Source organism: Oryx dammah, unplaced genomic scaffold (genome assembly GCF_014754425.2).
Source record: "Oryx dammah isolate SB20612 unplaced genomic scaffold, SCBI_Odam_1.1 HiC_scaffold_11210, whole genome shotgun sequence".
Lineage (NCBI taxonomy): Eukaryota > Metazoa > Chordata > Mammalia > Artiodactyla > Bovidae > Oryx > Oryx dammah.
This window is the reverse complement of record NW_024080603.1, coordinates 2,408,469-2,430,094: the sequence shown is the minus strand read 5'-3', so window position 1 is coordinate 2,430,094 and position 21,626 is coordinate 2,408,469. Positions and strand designations below refer to the sequence as shown.

The following is a 21,626-nucleotide window of genomic DNA, read 5'->3' as shown; positions in this document are numbered from 1 at the left end:
CATTTGCAGGAATATGGATGGACTTGGAGACCATTATGCTAAGTGAAATAATTCAGAAAGAGAAAGATAAGTACTGCATGGTATCCTTATGTGAAATCTAAAAAACACAAAAAACTAATGACTATAACAAAAAGACTCACAGATACAGAGAACAAACTAGTTATCAGTGGGGTGGGGAGGAGCAATATAGGAGTAGGGGAGTGGGAAGTACAAACTATTGGGTGTATGACAGGTTACAAGGATATGCTGTACAATATGGGGAATATAGCCAGTATTTTGTAATAACTGCAAATGGAGTATAACCTTTAAATTTTGTATTAAAATTAAACACAGAGGAAAGCAAAAAGATTAAAAGAGGGGAAGGCAAAGTGACAAGAGAAGCACAGATTGGACAGATGTAGCCAGCAGCAACAGCAGCAACAGCCAGTAGCAAAGGAATGCCATAGCCTCCAGCAGCTGGAAGGGAAAGGAACACACTTTTCGCTGAGCATAGAGAAGGAACCAGCCCTGCTGAGACCTTGGTTTTAACTCCCAGCACTCATTTGGACTTCTGACTTCAGGACTGTAAGAGAATGAATTTGTGTTAAGTCACAAACTTTGTTGTAAATTGTTATCACCATAGGAAACTAATACAACTGATGCTAGCAAAGTATATTTTCCCTCTATTCTTTTCATTTTAACCTATTTATGCATTTATATTTCAAATATGTTTCTAAAAGTAAGCATATAGTTTAGTCTTGCTTTTTTACCCAATATAACAACTCTGCTTTTTAACTGAGAGTGTCTTAATCATTTATATTCAGTGTGATTGTTAACGTATGGTTGGGTTTGAGAGTATCATCTTATTATTTTTTTTCAGTTTTTCTCATCTGTTCTTTATTTTCTTTTCCCTCTTCTACCTCCTTTTGGATTAAAAATGAATATTTTTGTTAATCCATTGTATCATCTGTGTTGACTTTTAATTGTGATTAGTTATTTGTTAAAATGTTTTTCTTCAGGGTTTATAGTGCATCTTCAATTTATCATGAGTGAGTGAGTAAGGGAAAGTCACTTAGTTGTGTCCGATTCTCTGTGACGCCATGGACTGTAGCCCACCAGGCTCTCCTCTGTCCATGATTCTCCAGGCAAGAATACTGGAGTGGGTTGCCATTTCCTTCATCAACTTATCACAGTCTACCTCCAAATGATATCTCCTTACATAAATTTTACAGTGGTATACTTCCATTTCTCCCCTAAAAGTCTTTTTATGTTATTATTGCCAGGCATTTTACTTTTATGTACATTTAAAATTTCATAACCAATTGTTATTTTTGTTTAAATAGTGAATTATTCTTTAAAATTGATTAATAAGAAAAAAATCTGCATTTTTATCCATCAGTTTAGTTGCTCAGTCACGTCCGACTCTTTGCAACCCCACGGACTGCAGCACACCAGGCTTCTCTGTCCATCACCAACTCCTAGAGCTTGCGCAAACTCATGTCCATTGAGTCAGTGATGTCATCCAACCATTTCATCCTCTGTCATCCCCTTCTCCTCCCACCTTCAATCTTTCCCAGCATCACGGTCTTTTCCAGTGAGTCAGTTCGTCGCATCAGGTGGCCAAAGTATTGGAGTTTCAGCTTCAGCATCAGTCCTTCCAATGAATATTCAGGACTGATTTCCTTTAGGATGGACTGGTTGGATCTCCTTGCAGTCCAAGGGATTCTCAAGAGTCTTCACAAACACCACAGTTAAAAAGAATCAATTCTTTGGTGCTCTGCTTTCTTTATAGCCCAATTCTCACATCCATACATGACTGCTGGAAAAAACATTGCCTTGACTAGACAGACCTTTGTTGGCAAAGTAATCTCTCTGCTTTTTAATATGCTATCTAGGTTGGTCACAGCTTTTCTTCCAAGGAGTGTCTTTTAATTTCATGGCTGCAGTCACCATCTGCAGTGACTTTTGAGCTCAAAAAAAGAAAGTCTGTCACTGTTTCCATTGTTTCCCCATCTATTTGCCGTGAAGTGATGGGCCTGGATACCATGATCTTAGTTTTCTGAATGTTGAGTTTTAAGCCAGCCTTTTCTCTTTCCTGTTTCACTTTCATCAAGAGGCTTTTTAGTTCCTCTTCACTTTCTGCCATAAGGGTGGTATCATCTGCATATCTGAGGTTATTGATATTTCTCCCTGTAATCTTGATTTCAGCTTGTGCCTCATTCCACATGATGTACTCTGCACAGAAGTTAAATAAGCAGGGTGACAATATACAGCCTTGACGTACTCCTTTCCCGATTTTGAAAGAGTCTGTTGTTCCAGTTCTAACTACTGCCTCTTGACCTGCACACAGGTTTCTCAGGAGACAGGCAAGGTGGTCTGGTATCCCCATCTCTTTAAGAATTTTCCACAGTTTGATGGAATAATTTTTATACATATAGTTAACAAGTCCAAAGATCTTCAAGGTGTAAATGTAGATTTCCATTGAGTGTCATCTTTCTACTGCCTGAAGAATGTCCTTTAAAATTTCGTATAATACGGGTCTGCTGATGATGAGTCCTTTCAGCTTTTGTGTGTCTAAAACTATTTCACCTTCATTTCTGAAAGATATTATGTTGGGTATGGAATTCTAGGTTCTAGTTATAGAATTCTAGGTATAGAAATTTTTTTAGTACTTTAAAACTGATGCTTGCATTGTTTTCAACAAGAAATTTGAGTCACTCTTATTACATGAAAAAAAAAATAGCTTTTTTTCCTTATCCACATATTTATAGTCTTCTGATTTCATAAATGACTGAATATTATTTAATTGGTTATATTGTAGTTTGTTAACTATTCAATTTAGGTTGTTTCTAAGTCATTCTATTATAGTAAACAATGCCGCAATGAACATCCTTATAAAATATAGCTACGTATTTGAGTAAACATAGCCATAGAATAAATCCCTGTAAGTAGAATTGCTGATTCAAAAGAACTGTGATTTAAAATTCTGATGAATATAAGGAAACCACCCTGTCAAAAGACTGAACATACACTATTATCAGAAACATATTTTGCTACATTCCTGTCACTGAGAATTCTCAAATGCTTACTGGCATTCTCTTAGGTGAAAATTACACCTCTTAATTTGCATTTCATTAAATGTGAATGAGATGCTAATCTTTTCAAGTATTTATGTATTTTTTTTCTGTGAACTTCTTGTTCATATCCCTTACCTATGTTCTTTATAGTTAACTGTAAGAGGTTTTTGCATACAATTATAATTAACTCCTTGTCATTGTTATTAATATTTCTTCTGTGTTTGATGACTGATTTTCTTTAATATTTTTCCATACAATTTTTTTTAAATGAATGTAGTCAATTTTATCATTCTTTTCCCTCTTGGCTTCTGGGTTTGAGTTGTTCTACACAAAGGTTTTTCCAAGATTGGAAAAAGGTTCACTTGTCTTTTCTTCTAGGGCATTTTTTTTTAACTTTTTGGCCAAATAGGAATTAAATTTGGTATAAGGAATAATATAGGGATCCAGTTTTCTGTTTTTCACTTATTGCTTAGTTCTCTCAGCCACCAATTTTAGATGCCATATTTATCACAGACCTGACCCCATATTCCCATTGTATCTGGCTTCTACATCTAAACACATTATTCTGCTTCATTGATTTATCTGTCGATTCTTGTGCCAGTATCAAATTATTTTAATTGTTATTGCTTTTCTAATTGCTTTCATATTATGTAGAGCTGGTTTGTTCCTCTCTATTTTTCCTTTGCTTTTATTTTTTTTCAGAATTTTCTTGGCTAGTTTTTATATTTACTTTTCCAACTGAAATTTTATATTATTCTCAAGCTAGCCTCCAGTCCTATAAAGCAAAAAAAAAAAAAATAACAAATACACGAAAGCTGTTTCTGACTGCACTGCCATGCATTTACAGAATAATTTAAGAAGTTTCTTACAATATTGAATCTTTATTGTCAAGAATACAGTTCTTCTTTCCATTTATTCATCTTTTTTATATTCTTCAGCATAATTTTTACACTGTCTTCATGAAGGCATGGCACAATGGCAACCCACTCCAGTACTCTTGCCTGGAAAATCCCATGGACAGAGGAGCCTCGTGGGCTGCAGTCCATGGGGCGCTAAGGGTTGGACATGACTGACCGACTTCACTTTCACTTTTCACTTTCATACATTGGAGAAGGAAATGGCAACCCACTCCAGTGTTCTTGCCTGGAAAATTCCAGGGACAGGGGAGCCTGGTGGGCTGCCATCTATGGGGTCGCACAGCGTCAGACATGACTGAAGTGACTTAACAGCAGCAGCAGCACATAAGTAGGTATTTTCTCACTTTTGTAACTATTGTAAATGGGTTCTTCTTTTGTATTTTGAAAATGTGTAAATAAATATGAAAGATATTTGTCATCTTTTATTTTATTACAAAACAAAAGATTACATTTTTTTAAAGCTTTTTAGCTGGAAATAATTTCAGATTTATAAAACAGTTGTAAAAATAAAACAAAGGCTCCACCTATTGTTAACATTTTGCCACCACTTAAATCATTCTATCTCTCTCTTTATATATACATGCACACAGACATATATATACACAGAAATAATAATTTGTATATACCATGCTCCTTTACTCACTAATATTTAAGAATATATTCTCTAAAAACAAGGACACTACCTTACATAATGATTAAGAAAATTCAACACTGATAAAATATTATTCCTTAATCTACAATCCATATCTCAATTCTACCAACTGTCTCACCATCTATTTTTTGTAACCCGTCTTTCTAGGTTCTTATTATTTCTGACAGTTTTAAGTTCATTTTTGAGGTTTTACATATAGGAACAAAGAAATAACATCTACAAACATAATACGTTTGCCTTCTTTCCTCTACTTATTCTTCTGGGTTTAATTTCCCAAAGCCTATGTTGGCTAGCCACACCACAAAGGGGTCAGATATCTGAATCCAAAAAGGATTCTGAAATTTCTGTCTTAAAAGTACAAGTTTAGAAAATACATGAGCCTATGAGGTAGAAGTTAGGATACTGACTGAGCCACCAGGGAAGCTTATGAGGTAGAAGTTAAGGATCAAGTCCTAGTTATACTGCTGATGAGCTGCACAGTTCTGGGGAAAATCCTTTCTGAACTTCCTCATCAGTAAAATGAGGAAGTTGAGACATAATAATCTCTAAATCCTTTTTAGTACCAGAATTCTGTTTCCATAAGTTACTTATTAAAGAAATAAAGAAAACAGGCCTCACCTGCAGGTTTTCTGTTTTTCTTGATCTGTTCTCCATTCTTGAGCCTGGGTGAAGGAACAGTCTTCCCTTTACCTTCAATCTTTAAAGCAGGATTCTGCATTCTTGAAAATCAAACGTTTTTAAAATTACTATGTGTTTTCTACAAACATTCACAGAGAATCATACCAAATTTTTGACTAATATTTTTTAAAACTCAAAGGTATTTTACTAGGCTGTTGTCATGCATGATGGCAGTTTTATACAAGGAGATTGCTCCTGAGTAAGCTGCAGATAATTCAGTGACATATGTGCCAGTTACTATGGTTTCTAGGCTTGTCTTTTTGTCATCTATGGTATCTCTCCTTTAGGGACAGTCAGTCACAAGTGTGAGTATTTTGAGTCTCTTGTCCTTCACTCCCCACCTAGGCATGCCACTATCTACTCTATTTCCAACTTCTAGGGGAAAAGAGGCAGGCTCTCTGCAAGAGAGAAAGGACTTGCCATGTAGTATGGCACTGATCAAAAACTTTAAAAAACTGAGATAAGAACAGACATATAGATATGAAACACAATAGAGAACTCCAAAATAAACCTACTCATATATGGTCAATTAATCTATGACAAAGGAGCCAAGAATATACCATGGGGAAAGGATAGTCTCTACAATAAATGGTGTTAAGAAAACTGGACAGTCATATGTAAAAGAAAAAAAACTGGACAACAATCTTAAACCACATACAAAAATCAACTCAAAATGGAGTTAAGACTTAAACACAAGACATGAAACCATAAAACTCCTAGGAAGAAATGTAAGTAAGCACCTTGACATCAGTCATGGAAATGATTTCTTGGATTTCACACCAAAAGCAAAAATAAACAAGTGAAACTACATCAAACTAAAAAGTTTCTGTATAGACAATGAAACTATCAACAAAATGAAAAAAAAAAAAAAACAACTATCAAAGGGAGAAAATATTTGCAAATCATATATCTGAAAAGGAGTTAGTATCCAAAACATATAAATCTCATACAACTCAACAACAAAACAGAAAATAAATCTGATTAAAAAATGTGAGGAGCTAATGAGACATTTCCAAAGAAAGCATCCCAATGGCCCACCATCCAAATGGTACATGAAAAGGTGCTCAGTATCACTAGTCATCAGGGAAATGTAGATTAAAACCACAGTAAGATATCACCCCATACCAGTCAGAATGGTCATTATCAAACAGTCTACAAATAATAAATGCTGGAGAGGGTGCAGAGAAAACGGAGCCTTCACGCACTGTTGCTGGGAATGTAAATTAGTGCAACCACCATAGAAAACAGCATAGCGATTCCTCAAAAAATTAAAAACAGGACTACCATATGATCCAGCAATTCCACTACTGGGTATCTACTCAAAGGAAACAAAATCACTATCTCAAAATAATATCTGCAGTCCCATTTTCCCTACAGCTTTATTTATAACAGTCAAGACATGGAAGTAACCTAAGTATCCATGGATGAATGGATAAAGAAAATGTCACACACACACAATGGAAAAGTATTCAACCATAGAAAAGAAGAAAATCCTGCCATCTGTGACAACACAAATGGGCCTTGAGGGCATTATGCTAAAAGAAGTAAGCCAGACAGAGAAAGACAAACAATGTATGACCTCACTTATATGTGGAATCTAAAAAAACAAACAAACTAATAGATACAGAGAACAGACTGGTTCTGTAGGTTAGAGACAGGGTGGGTAAGTGAAATGAGTAAAGGTGGTCAAAAGGTAGTAATGTATAGCATGGTGGCTATAGTGAATAATACCATATTACATGTTTGAAAAGCTGCTAAGAGAGTAAACCTTAAAAGTTCTCAGCACCCCCCCCAAAAAATTTGTAACTGTGTGTGGTGATGGATTTTAAACAAAGAAAGAAAATTAGCATTAAGCTAAAATACAATTTCCCATTACTTTAGCCTCAAAAGAGAAAGTAAAGGTGTTTTCTGGGTTTTTTTAAATTGCAAAATAAATGTAACAACACTGAAAAATAAAGTTCTTTACTTAGACATAACTGTAAAAAAGCAGAGACATTACTTTGCCAACAAAGGTCCGTCTAGTCAAAGCTATGGTTTTTCCCATAGTCATGTATGGATATGAGAGTTAGACTATAAAGAAAGCTGAGCACCTAAGAATTGATGCTTTTGAACTGTGGTGTTGGAGAAGACTCTTGAGAGTCCCTTGGACTGCAAGGAGATCCAACCAGTCCATCCTAAAGGAGATCAGTCTTGGGTGTTCACTGGAAGGACTGATGTTGAAGCTGAAACTCCAATTCTTTTGCCACCTGATGCAAAGAGCTGACTCATTGGAAAACACCCTGATGCTTGGAAAGACTGAAGACAAGAGAATAAGGGGACAAAAGAGGATGAGATGACTGGATGGCATCACTGACTCAATGGACACTGAATTTGAGTAAACTCCAGGAGTTGGTGATGGACAGGGAGGCCTGGCATGCTGCAGTCCATGGGGTCACAAAGAGTCAGACATGACTGAGCGACTGAACTGAACTGAACTGTAAACTTACTCTGATGTCCCAAGCATAAGTCTATAGCATACCTGAAATTCTCAGTTGAAGAGCTATTATTTGTTTGATCCTCACAGCCAAGTATTTTGGGTAAAATTTTCTCTGGCATCTTATACATGTCATCTGTGGGCTTTACCTCTCTGACTACTTTTAGTCTGGATGATCTCCTTAACACATGTGGAGGGTCCTGGTCAGAGTTATTTTCCAGATATGAGTTTCTCTTATTATTTATTGGATCACAAGAAGTGACATTTTGATGAACCAAAATTTGTAATTCAATTGGATTTGGATCTTCTAGACTCTGTAATAAGATGTAAATACATATAAAAATGATTACAACAATTCAAAAAAATAAAATAAAATTCGAAGAAATTAAGTTTTATTTTGTCCTTTGATCACACAAAAATGCCTCATAAGAGGAAAATATAAAAATCCATGACATATGTGAACAGAATGAAAATTTCATATTAATATAATAAATGACAACATAGATTTAAAAGCTTAACACAAAAATATATTACTTGTATTACATAAGTAATATTCATCCTTAAAACTCAAAGGTAGGGAATTCCCTGGCAGTCCAGTGGTTAAAACTGCCTTCCAATTCATCGGGTGTATGTTTGATCCCTGGTTGGGGAGCTAAGATTTCACATGTCTCAAGGTCAAAAAAAACAAAACATAAAACAGAAACAATATTGTAGCAAATTCAATAAAGACTTTTAAAAAATGATCCACATCAAAAAAACAAAAATCTCAAAAAAACCCACAAAACTCAAGGTCAAACCTAAGGTCACTCTGGGTGCTTTCATTTTATAGGAAATGAGTAGTACAAAATTATTATTGGCACATAAAAACAGCAGAAATATCATGCCAGGCCAGATCAATGTTCTATACAGTCTAGAATTTTGCTATTTGACAGCAACGGTAAGTGGTATTTGTGGGACAAGATAGTATTAGAATATAACTTCCATTACACTGATTTAAAAGGTTAGCCAGTATATCATGAATGGCTCTAATGTCCCCTTAATAATCCATTATGGATTTAACTTTCACGGGGATACATGTTTTTATACATATCATGTAAACCTTTCTTGAGCTTATTTATATACCCAGCATGTGAAGCTTCACAAGGTAACAAATTTCATATTTTCATTACAGCTAAGTAAAAGAGTATTTAATTTGATCTGTTCTAAATCAATCTCCTTTCTACTTTTATGTAGACTTTTTTTTAAGACTGCCTAAGTTAAAGCTTAAAGCTTACTCTATCAATATCAGTCATAATTTCCGACAACAGAGGATGAGATGGCTGGATGGCATCATCGACTCGATGGACGTGAGTCTGAGTGAACTCTGGGAGTTGGTGATGGACAGGGAGGCCTGGCAATTCATGGGGTCGCAAAGAGTTGGACATGACTGAGCAACTGAACTGAACTGAAGTTAAAGCTTACTCTATCAATATCAGTCATAATTTCCTACACTTTACTAATACCACCTCTTTTTAGATGAGAATCTTGGAATGTTTAATTTAATCCTCATGTCCTATCCCCATGATTAGTTTCTCTTTTTCTGGATTTTTAAAAATATCATTAAAAAATGTCTGTATTGAAATTTTTTGATCAGAATTGCATGTAGTGTTATTCTAGGCATGTATGTTATGTGACTAACATGAGCTTAGCATCATGTTATTTAAACCTTTCAAGAAATGTTCAAAAGAGCATTTTGGTAAGAGCCAGAAGGAAAAAAGAAAAAAATCCAAATGACCTACTGAACTGGTTAAATAAATTATATGTATTATTTTATACACATAATATATATATGTCCACACAGTGGAATACCACTCAACAAATAATAAGATTTAAGTAGTGCTACCTGGAGACGGAAATGGCAACCCACTCCAGTATTCTTGCTTGGAAAATCCCTTGGCCAGAGGAGCCTGGAAGGCTACACAGTCCATGGGGTCACAAAGAGTCTGACACGACTTAGTGACTAAACAACAACAAGCAGTGCTACGTTCATTCACATAGAAAGATAACCAAGATGTATTATTAAAATTTAAAAATAAGTTACAAAGCATTGTGAAGTGAAGTCGCTCAGTCGTGTCTGACTCTTTGAGACCCCATGGACTGTAGCTCACCAGGCTCCTCTGTCCATGGGATTCTCCAGGCAAGAATACTGGAGCGGATTGCCATTTCCTTCTCCAGGGGAATCTTCCCGACCCAGGGATTGAACTCAGGTCTCCCACATTGCAGGCAGACACTTTAACCTCTGAGCCACCAGGGAAGCCCTACAAAGCATTATGTATAATATAATCCCATTTATATAAAATAAACTTACAGAGACTGTGCATAGAAAAAATGGAGACATACAGCAAATGGTTAACAATTATCTCTGGTAAGGGAATTGTTGGAGACTTCCTCTTACTGTAATGTTTGAAGTTTTTTTTTTAATAATGAGGCTGTATTACTATTATAATCAGGAAAAAATTGCCAACATGAAAAGTAGGTAAGTTGGTTAAGTGATAGGCACTAGAGGGTCTCCCAGCACAAAAGTCCAGGAACTCTAAACCAAACTGTGTCACCGGACAGTATCCTCAGCCACGAAAAGCAAAGCTGTACTGAAGCCAGGCAGACCAGCTACATTTCCCTCTCCTGGAAGACCAATTGCATTTATGTCCAACTAGAAATTAACATGGGATATCTTACCTCTACTTTGCACTCAGGTAGACATAGTGATTTTCTGAGCTAACAGAGAAACAGTCTGAGAAAGAATTTTTTCTTTCGTCTATATAAGCAATGTGATAATGATATATCTTCTCAGGTTTTCAGAGGAGAAACTTGACTATTTTAACTTTCAACTCCTTGAAAACTCTACCCTGGGAACTTTCAAAAGGATCACTATATGCTTCAAAGTCAAAAGTATCTTCTGAGTGTTGTTGTTTAGGTAAAAGGTTTGAATTTAAAATAAAGTGTATGGGTAATGAAGACTCGTCACTATAAAAGGTAAAACTGTCGGTTCATACTTACACTTATTTGCTGCACTGGAAGATCCCTGTCCTGCAGCTCAGCTAACTTGGAATCTTGTTCAAACGCTGGAGTAGAACAAAGAGTCTCAAAATCCACCTCTGCTATCTGTGTACCGTCTTCATCAGTCTGAGACATACTGGGCTCCACTCCTGAACATTCATTTCCAGCACTGAGCCTGATGCCTCCCTGTTTCCTGTGACAGATGGCTTCCACCTTGGCCTCTGACAATGTGTTTAAGGCTGTTGATACCTCACCTGGCAATGCATCATCCTTTGGGTCTTCTAGAAAATCTCTGTGACATGTCAAAGGTATTGATATGGAGCTTGAAGAGTTGCTCAATGGGTTCGCCAGCTCTCTAGGTTCAAAATCATTCATTATTCTAAACAGTCTTTCCTCCTGGCTGATTTCTGGTGATGTGAGTATCCTTTCTAAGGCAGACACAAAAGTTTCAGGAGAGCTTTCTTCATCTTTGTTTTCTTCCAAAGTCATGGTCAATGCGCCTTCCTTACTAGGCTCCTTCTCTGGCTCTATTAATGACTTCTCCTTTACAGCAAATGTATCAAATTCTTTAACAGAAGTATTTGAGAGAAGGCTTATTTCAGGAGAGTCTCTGTCTCTACTAAGTTCCTATATATTCCAAATAGAAGTTACATTATTAGTACATATACCAAAAAAGTGTTTAAAATGAAAATGTTATCGTTTTCTAGTTTTGCCAAGTTCCACTAAAGAGCTTTATCAACTTTCCTGCCTTCCATAAATATAAATATTCTTTATTACTTTCTTATACCAAATTACTAGTGACAGTGAACCCATGGTTAAACACTTAATAGTGGATCAAGGGTAAAACTGGCTGGACCATAATTACAGATGAAAATTATCTATTCATTTAAGTTTAAATTATCTGGGCTACAAACACACGAAAAAATGCCCAACATCACTCATTATCAGAGAAATGCAAATCAAAACCACAATGAGGTACCATTTCACACCAGTCAGAATGGCTGTGATCCAAAAGTCTACAAGCAATAAATGCTGGAGAGGATGTGGAGAAAAGGGTACCCTCTTAAAACGCTGTTGGTGGGAATGCAAACTAGTACAGCCACTATGGAGAACAGTGTGGAGATTCCTTAAAAAACTGGAAATAGAAATGCCTTATGACCCAGCAATCCCTCTGCTGGGCATACACACCGAGGAAACCAGAATTGAAAGAGACACGTGTACCCCAATGTTCATCGCAGCACTGTTTATAATAGCCAGGACATGGAAGCAACCTAGATGCCCATCAGCAGATGAATGGATAAGAAAACTGTGGTACATATACACAATGGAGTATTACTCAGCCACCAAAAAGAATACATTTGAATCAGTTCTAATGAGGTGGATGAAACTGGAGCCTATTATACAGAGTGAAGTAAGCCAGAAAGAAAAACACCAGTACAGTATACAAACACATATATATGGAATTTAGAAAGATGGTAACGATAACCCTGTATGCGAGACAGCAAAAGGACACAGATGTATAGAACAGTCTTTTGGACTCTGTGGGAGAGGGAGAGGGTGGGATGATTTGGGAGAATGGCATTGAAACATGTATAATATCATATAAGAAATGAATTGTCAGTCTAGGTTCGATGCAGGATACAGGATGCCTGGGGCTGGTGCATTGGGATGACCCAGAGTGATGGTATGGGGAGGGAGGTGGGAGGGGTTTCAGGATTTGGATCACATGTACACCCGTGGTGGATTCATGTTGATGTATGGCAAAACCAATATAGTATGGTAAAGTAAAATTAAAAAATAAAAATAAATTATCTGGGCTAAGGGAAGAGGCAGAGATAACATGGATAGTTAAACTAACAGATAACCTAAAAACTTCACTGCACTTAATGGTTGAAAAATTCTCCCTTGCTAAAAATCCCTATTGAATTTTATTAAAATTATTAACCAGGAACAAAATTGGTGTAGTTTCACCTTCTTTTTGTTCCTCACCTCTGTACGAATATGTAAATGTGAAGTAAAAAGGCCAAAGGACAGGAGGTCAGTGGGGATAAAAGGAGAAATGGAAACACAGATCTATGTAAATATTATAAGCTCTGCTATAAATCAGTGGTTCTGACCTGTGGTTATTTTAGACAAAAAGCACAAAACTACAAAACTATTTTGAGAACAGATTTGTTCTCAAAGTATTTCCAGTGATCAAAATATTATTAGACTTCTTTTGAAAGTGCTTTTAAAATCATTTATAAGCCATTCAAGAAAATCAGTTTCAATAGCTTAAGGGCACTAAGCTATTTTTCAACATTTCAGATTGTTAATTTGCATAACCTTAAATAATGGAATGGGTTTCAGTGACTTTTGCCTGTTTCTAAAAATCAAGTCCACCTTCACTGACACACCACTGCACTGTAATTTGTAAGTCCTCTAATACTCTGATTTGATTTGAATAAGAGAAGTGAAGAACATTTTATTCTCCCTCTCCTCCTTTTCCACCTGCCACCATTTGTATTCTCTGTACATAGCATGCAGAGCTTAAGAAGATATACTTGTTAGCTACTCAACCTATAAGTTGCTCCAAAAGATAAAAGAAATTTAGAAGGAACTGCAGAACTGGACCCTACCCATTATTTAAACATGTTCAAGCTTTCCTTCCTATCTGAAAACCTTATATCTACTAAACTCAAGGCCCTAAATCAAATAAAACTTACATATATATTGAATTGAACTCTGCCCTAAAGGAACTTAACTCCTAAATTAAAATTGAAGGCATTAACACATGATATTAAATAAACTATAGACAACATCAAAAACTGTACTAACTCAAATTACTCAAATTAATAATGTAAACCATAGCCCTAGTGTTACAAGAATAAGTTTTCTGGAGCAGAAAAAAGAGGAGGCAGTGAAGAGTTTTCAAGATAGCCTAAAACTGGTTAAATAGGTTTCTTTACCTCAAGACTTTTCAGAACACACGTTACCAATCTCTGAGGAGAGTTTGGCATACAGTGCTCTCTAAACTTCTTTGCTCAAAAAATCATTTTTCTCAAATATATTAATGTCATAGGAGGCAAGTGATAGGTAAATACTGACATAGTAAATAATGAATGCTAGATAAAAAGGGAGCAGTTACTTTGGTCAAGATCACTAAAGTCATCAGAGACAGATCCAACGAGATGGTACTTAAGCCAGAAATTAATGATTTGTGAAGGAATAAAAAAGAGAAACACACATTTCTTAAGCACCAACTAGTACCAAACACCATGAGCTATCGTTGCTCACAGCCCTCATTGTAATTCTATGAAGTGAGTATCACTTTCCATATATCACACATGTAAATGACATACTTCCCTTGGAATGCAACCTATGTAGTTCCAAATGTTATGCCTTCTCTTGCTTTCTGGCTCCTGACTTGAACAAAGGCATAGAGGTGGGAATGCTAAGGTATACCTGAGATGAAGTAAGGTACAGCTATGATAGGGTTGGCCTGGGGAGGTCCTTGGCTGTTGGAGTCTGTTATGGATGGAGCCAATCTTATTGTCCTCTGATTTCCCATAGGACCAAGCAGAAAGCAAAGCCAAAACAAGCACTCAGTACATGTTTATCAATTAGCAACTGGAAGATGAGAAAGCAGTATCCAATAGGAAGTATCAACAGAAAGAGGGTAATAGACGTAAGAAAAGTATCCTCATGCTTTCTGTCTGTCTTTGGCAGCCCAGATTGAATGGGGAAATGCAGAGGGAAAAAATATTTGCAATTCACAAAAAACCTTGTGAACAGTAAAAGCCTGCTTTATTCCAAAGAAGGATTTATAAGAGTTTATAAGGAAAGTATTGGAAAATTATTCCCCTTTAAAAAAACACTGAAATGGGTTGTTAAGACACATTCTTTTCAGGGTAATAGACAAAGCAACAGAATGCATTTTTGCTACATTACCTCAGCAATTAATCTGATATTATATTCTCCTCCTCTAGATAATGAATAAAAGACTCAGAATGCCAGAAAAGAAGCACAGATCAAGAAAATTCTATTTAATTAGAGACAAGAATAAATACTGAAATGGGTTTCCACTACAGATGTAAGAAAAGTGTCTTCATACTTTCTGTCTGAGGCAGCCCAGATGGAATGGGGAATGTAGGGAATAAAAATTTTTGCAATTCACAAAAAACCTTGTGAACGGTAAAAGCCTGCCCTATTCCAAAGAAGGATTTATATGAGTTTTCATGAAAAATATTGGGAAATGATTCCCCTTAAAAAAAAACAAGTACACTGAAATGGGTTGTTACACAATTCTATTAAAATGGTCTAGTCATATTTCTGCTTTTAGGGGAAAACTTAAATGGGCTTGATACTTATTAATATAATTTTAAAAAATCTAAACCCAAGATCTGAAAAGCTAATTTCCATTATACAGACAAACCTTTTCTGGGTATGTCAGCACTTCAGGATTTTCAGCCTCAGGTCCTAGAAGATAACATTATATGTTTTCATTCCAGTTTTCTTAAAGCAATAAAACATACTGTCTCACTCAGAATTTTTTAATCACATAACTTGAAATGATTTCCTCAGACATGCATGAGATTATCTAATATTTTATAAATGTTATACCAATTTATTAAAAGCATCATGTTAGCAATAAAGTTGTGAAATTCTTCCATTCCTTAAGAAATATTTCCCATGAAGCAAGGTAAAATGGTAATTATTTGGAATTAGTCGAATTAAAACCCAACCTCTCTGGCTTCCCTGGTGGCTCAGTGATAAAGACTGCCTGCCCATGCATGAGTACGGGTTTGATCCCTGGTTCGGGAAGAGCCCGTGTGCAGTGGAGCAACTAAGCCCCCGTGCCGCCACTACTGAGCCCGTATGCCACAGCTACTGAAGCCTGCAAGGCCTGGAGGCCACGATCCTCAATAAAAGAGAAGCCACTGCAAGGAGAAGCCCAAGCACGGCAACAAGTAGCCCCCAAGCAACCACAGAAAGCCCATGCGCAGCACCAAAGACCTAGGGCAGCCAGAAACAGAAATAAATAAAATTACTAAAAACAACAAAAAAACAAAAACCTCTCTACTCTGGCTGAGTCCTTCTCAGTATCTGCAACTACATGAGGAAAAATCATATCTGCTTTCTCAGTGTCATCATCTTCTCCATTATGTGTAATAGAATTTAAATGAATTAATGTCGTTAAGCATAAAAAGAATATTCGTGTAAGGGCCAAAATGAATCAGGAAATGTCCTAAATGTATATGTACTAAAAATCTTTACTTCTTAAAGTCATTAAAATTTTTTACACATTTTGCTATAGTTTTTATATATATTGAGAGAGAGATAGACTACACTGCTAACATTTTTTGAGTACATGAACTCATGGTTTTTTTCACAAACTTATTTCCATAAAACAAAATCATTGTTCGTTTCTTTCCTCAACTAATTTGCCACAGGTTGGACAGTGGGAACACAAGTGATCTAGCTCTTTATCCTTTTAGCACTGGCCCCAGTCACCCTTGAAAACATTTTTGTTTTCCACCAAGGGTAAGATGGTTCAGATCCATCCTATCTTCAAGCTCCAGATCAGCTATCCTTTTAGGATCCCTGGTTTACCTGGCATTTGTACACCCATAGCATCCATACTGAAGAAGGCAATGGCACCCCACTCCAGTACTCTTGCCTGGAAAATCCATGGACAGAGGAGCCTGGTGGGCTGTAGTCCACGGGGTCGCTAAGAGACGGGCACGACTGAGCGACTTCACTTTCACTTTTCACTTTCATACATTGGAGAAGGAAATGGCAACCCACTCCAGTGTTCTTGCCTGGAGAATCCCAGGGGTGGGGAAGTCTGGTGGGCTGCCCTCTATGGGGTCGCACAGAGTCAGACACGACTGAAGCGACTTAGCAGCAGTAGCAGCAGCAGCATCCATCCGCTCGGCACTCAGCAGGCTCAATACATATTTGTTAAAGTAATGAATAAATAATATTACAGACCAAAATCCAGGCACTTGGGGTACCTAGTTGAGAGTTTGGTGCTGGGCTTAAGTGGTAATTCTATTGTTATAGTGGCAACAAAACAAGAGAGGGAAGAACTTTTAAAACTTAACTTTTCAATTTCAACTATTATGTCCTTGTACCTTTTCTTATAATACAAGGTTTCAATGATCACTAAGAATATTTACTACACTGTCATACAACATGTTTAGGAGATACTCCAAAGAGAAAGACAGCCATCCTCTAATACAGCTGAAATCAAGCAAATGGCCTGCTATGAACAGAGAAAACAAAGACTGTTTTTAAATTTGAGCCCCTGAGTTGCAAGTAAAAGGGCAGACATATGGAGGAGCAAGTACTGACTGCACCTGAGCTGCTTCTCACATGAGCAGCTTCAAGCAGCACGATCCAAGGTCAACAGCAACACTGATTTCATATGTGAAAGTGTATGGCAGCAATTACAGTAGACCAGCCTAGCTGTAAATAAATCCATACCTAACTAAGACTTCTATTTTTAGGCAAAGACAAATTCATTTTATATGACTCTACCCATAAGAGCGTACCTAGACTACTTCGGTGGTTCAGTGAAAGTTCAGCCTGGGGAAATGATACCGTGAACACTGGATGACTTTTTCTAAACACCAGGAAAAAAAAAAATCAATCAATTAATAAATAAATACAAAATTTTAAGTAGAAAAAAACTCTACTATTTCTCATTCAGATAAATTTAAATTTCTTTTTAAAGGAATTTCAAATAGGCTTTGTCTTTGCTCCATCATTCTAGTTAAACTTTTACAATTACTACCAATTTATTAACATGTAAATTTCAAATGGCTTCAAAACTAGAGAGAGCCAGAATATTAAGGAATGAACTTCAGTAGTGTAAACAAGCTAAAGTACACTTAGATCTGAAAGTACCTTTGAGATGATTGTCTACCAAATACAGGGGTGGGGTGAGAGAGAAAAATTTGTCCTAATTCATGTAGCATGGCTATTTAAATCCTCAAATACACTTAAAGTTTGTCATTATAGTTTAAGATGTAAGTGAAAATCAGTAATGAGAAAATTCTCAGACATTATTCACCTTACTAGTATTTCACAGCAAGAGAAAAAGGGTAGGAAATGCTGAAGGGAAGAGATTACAAGCAAAATAAAGGTCATGCTTAATCTACAATTTTGATCATCTACCCTGGGATAATTAAAAGTTGATTGAAGAAAAGCAATCAGTAAACTATTTTTTTCTCAACCTAATTTACTATACAAATGCAATCAAGATATCCTCCTTAAAAAAAAAAAAAAAAAAAACTGCTTGTTCCAATTGTTTTAAGAACAGTTTTCATGCACCAGGCATAGCTACTGGAATCCTAAGCAAGAATAATAAATTGAACATTCTCTCCTGCCTAAAAAATAGAAGCAATCAATATAAGCTATCTTGAAAATGAAACTGCTCATACAGAATAATTTCACGAGGTAAACAGAAAAAATGCCAATTTTTTTCTAAAATATGAGTACAAGCTGATCTAAAATAAAATCATAGTCTGAATCAACACCAGGATTTTTTTTCCTTAATTATAAAAGAGAATTTTGAAATTAGAGCAAACTTTCACCTAAGTTATTAAAAAACTTATTTATATTAGACATAGTTATTTATATAAGACTGCAAACAACACACATGTCCAATAAGAGAAAAATGATTATATGAATTATAGTATAATAAGTTATACAATGAAATAATATGAGGTCATTAATGCATGTTTTTAAAAAATATTAAACATGTGAAATAGTAATTATGATAAACTACTACTTAAAAACTTTAAAACAAGAGGAATTCCCTGATGGCCCAGTGATCAGGAATCCAGGCTTCCACTGCAGGGGGCAGGGGCTTGATATCTGGTTTGAGAACTATGACTCCGCAAGCTGCATGGTGAGGCCAAAGAAAGAAAGAAAGAAAAACAAACAGGAAACAAAACTATCTGCAGACGAATCTCAACTTGGTTGAAAATACAAACAAAACAAAAATATATAGAAAGCCTGAAATAAAATGTTTCAAAATATTAACAATGGTTCTCTCCAGGCAGTGAGATTATAGATGTTGTATCAGTCTTTTCTTTTTCCAGTTCTGAAGATGAACTTACATTGCTGATATAGTCAGTAAAAGGGTGATTCTCAAACTTTTGGCCCTTGGACTCCTTTATAATCTTAAGAATTGGTGATGAACTCAAGGAGTTTTTATTTATGTGGCTTATATTTACTTGTATTTACATGTTAATAATTAAGATGGAGAAAAAAAATTTTAATAATCATTAACTTAGAAATAATAATCTAATAAATTAATATTTTATTAAAATTATTGTATTTTCCAAAATGAAAAAAAGTTAGTGAGAAAGTTTCACATTTTAAAAAATCTCTTTAATATTCAGCTTAATGGAAGACAGCTGCCATCTGAACTGCTACAACACATTCAATCTTTTGCCATATATTTTTTAATTTGAAGTATATTACAAAAGTCTGGCCTCACACAGACATGCAGTTGGAAAAGGAAGGAGTACTTCAGTAGCCTTTTAGGATAATTGTGCATATTCTTTTTAGATAACATACCAAGACTCCAGAAGCAATCATTTCCTTAAAGGTGACTGGAAATGTGAAAATTGAAACAAAACCAACCAACCTTTGTATCGGTCTGTCTTGCACTTTGAACGGATCTTTCACTTGTCTGCGGATGCTGTTGTAATATCATGCATTGGTCTTTCAGAAAATACTCATGTGTTAAGTTATGCAGATCTTCCCTATATTGATATATTTTATTATAAAAATTTCAAAAAGGTCACCTTCATAAATATTTCCACCAACCTTACCAGAAAGTTCAAGAAAATATCTGCCATTTACTTGCGTAAATAACCAGTTTGTCATTCTTTCAAGTTAAAAAAAGTAAACCATGTTTTTTGGGTTTTTTTTAACAAATCTTGTAACTCAAACAAGTGCTCTTAACTATCACACTTTAAACAGAAGTATAAAAAGATATATATTCAAGGTAGAAATTTAATAAAACTAACAACTTTTCTGCCTCATCAAATGCACTAAGTAAAACTGGCCTTTTTTTGTTTTCTTTCTTTCTTTCTTTTTTAACTGCAAGTGCATGGCTGGGAAAAACACAGGACTACTAGGACTATCTGGTGCCCCTGCCCTGGTTCCTACTAAGGCTCTATCATTTTATCCACCATTTGCTTTAGCACTGTTAAGGACAAATGTCAATACCATGACATAAGCAGATAATGTGTTGGCATTATTATGAAAATAGTTTTGACCTCACAGGCCCTCTGGGAAGTCTCAGGGACTCCCGGGGGTCCACAGGCCATGCTTGTTTTTTTCATAAAAATTTAAAGGACAAGGTCTCTTTAAATATAACAGTTCTATGTAATCTTATTTCAATAAGCTCTAAAAATTCTTCCTTCGTGCTATGCTACAAATTTGCCTTTTAAATAATCTTAAGTCAGAGAATCAACTTAACCTGATTCAATTTTGCTCATGAAATAAAACTTATCTAGAATGTTCGTAAAATAACCTATTTATGCTGCTACAGCAGAGAAGGCAAGGGCACTCCGCTCCAGTACTCTTGCCTGGAAAATCCCACGGATGGAAGAGCCTGGAAGGCTGCAGTCCATGGGGTCGCTGAGGGTAGGACATGACTGAGCGACTTCACTTTCACTTTTCACTTTCATGCATTGGAGAAGGAAATGGCAACCCACTCCAGTGTTCTTGCCTGGAGAACCCCAGGGACGGGGGAGCCTGGTGGGCTGCCGTCTATGGGGTCACACAGAGTCGGACACAACTGAAGCGACTTAGCAGCAGCAGCATGCTGCTACAGGGATAATAATCATTCAAGAACATACAAGAACCCTAAAATTCTTAAGAAAAAGACTTATTTTAAAAAGATTTTTAACAATCTGCAATAATCCAAAAATCACTATACTTACTGTAACAAAGCTCCATTTTGTTCCATTTCATTCTGAGGTTGCTAGAAAGAAAAAAATGTTTATTTTCAACTGAGGAAAGCTAAGCTAATGCAACAACTAAAAAACTTAACATTTAATATACTTCTTATGTCATTATTTGTTAGATTCTTTTTTATTGTAGCAAAATATACAGAGGGTTTACCATCTTGACCATTTAAAAAGGTACAGTCCTTTGACATTACGTACAGCCCCACTGATGCATAATCATCACCCCCATTTCAAGAACTTTTTGATCTTCCCTAACTGGAACTCCATATCTAAACAATTTTCCATTTACCCTTCTCCCAACCCCTGGCATCCATGCTTCTGCTCTCTGTCTTTATGAATGTGACTAAGTGCCTCATATGAAAGGAATCATGTAATACTTGGCCTCTTGTGACCGGCTCATAATAAGTAATATTTATTAGTCTTCCAGGTTTATCCATGTTGTAGCAAGTATCAGTATTTTGTTCCTGTCTCAGGCCAAATAATATTCCATTGTTTGTATGTACCACATTTTATTTATCTACTCATCTATCAATGGACACTTGGGTTGCTTCCATGTTTTGGCTACTGTGAACAATGCTTCTATGAGTGTGGATGGACAAATATATTTTCATGTCCCTGTTTTCACTTATTTTGGGCATATACCCAGAAGAGGAGTTTTTAAGTCGTATGGTAATTCCATGTTTAATTTTTTGAGGAATCACTATACCATATTTTACAGCTGCTGCACCATTCTACATTTCCCACCAGCAAGGGGCAAGAATTCCAATTTTTCCACATTCTCATCAATACTTGTTATTTTATTTTGCTGTTAGCCATCCTAATGCATGAGAGACAGACTCT

The 21,626-nt window shown here is 35.9% G+C and overlaps 1 protein-coding gene and 1 non-coding gene across 2 annotated transcripts in view; one reads left to right on the top strand and one right to left on the bottom strand.

The window, feature by feature from the left end:
* The window catches only part of LOC120860965 (ankyrin repeat domain-containing protein 31-like), a 134,404-nt gene that overhangs the window by 90,728 nt on the left and 22,050 nt on the right, over positions 1–21,626 (bottom strand). The window contains 7 exon segments of the mRNA XM_040236671.1: positions 5,244–5,344; positions 7,822–8,090; positions 10,909–11,439; positions 15,227–15,270; positions 17,349–17,405; positions 17,576–17,586; positions 20,751–20,800. Coding sequence (XP_040092605.1) covers positions 5,244–5,344; positions 7,822–8,090; positions 10,909–11,439; positions 15,227–15,270; positions 17,349–17,405; positions 17,576–17,586; positions 20,751–20,800 — 1,063 coding nt within the window.
* On the top strand, positions 14,404–14,546 carry LOC120861015. Its single transcript, XR_005720479.1, has one exon. It is a non-coding gene; the product is annotated as a small nucleolar RNA SNORA31 (small nucleolar RNA).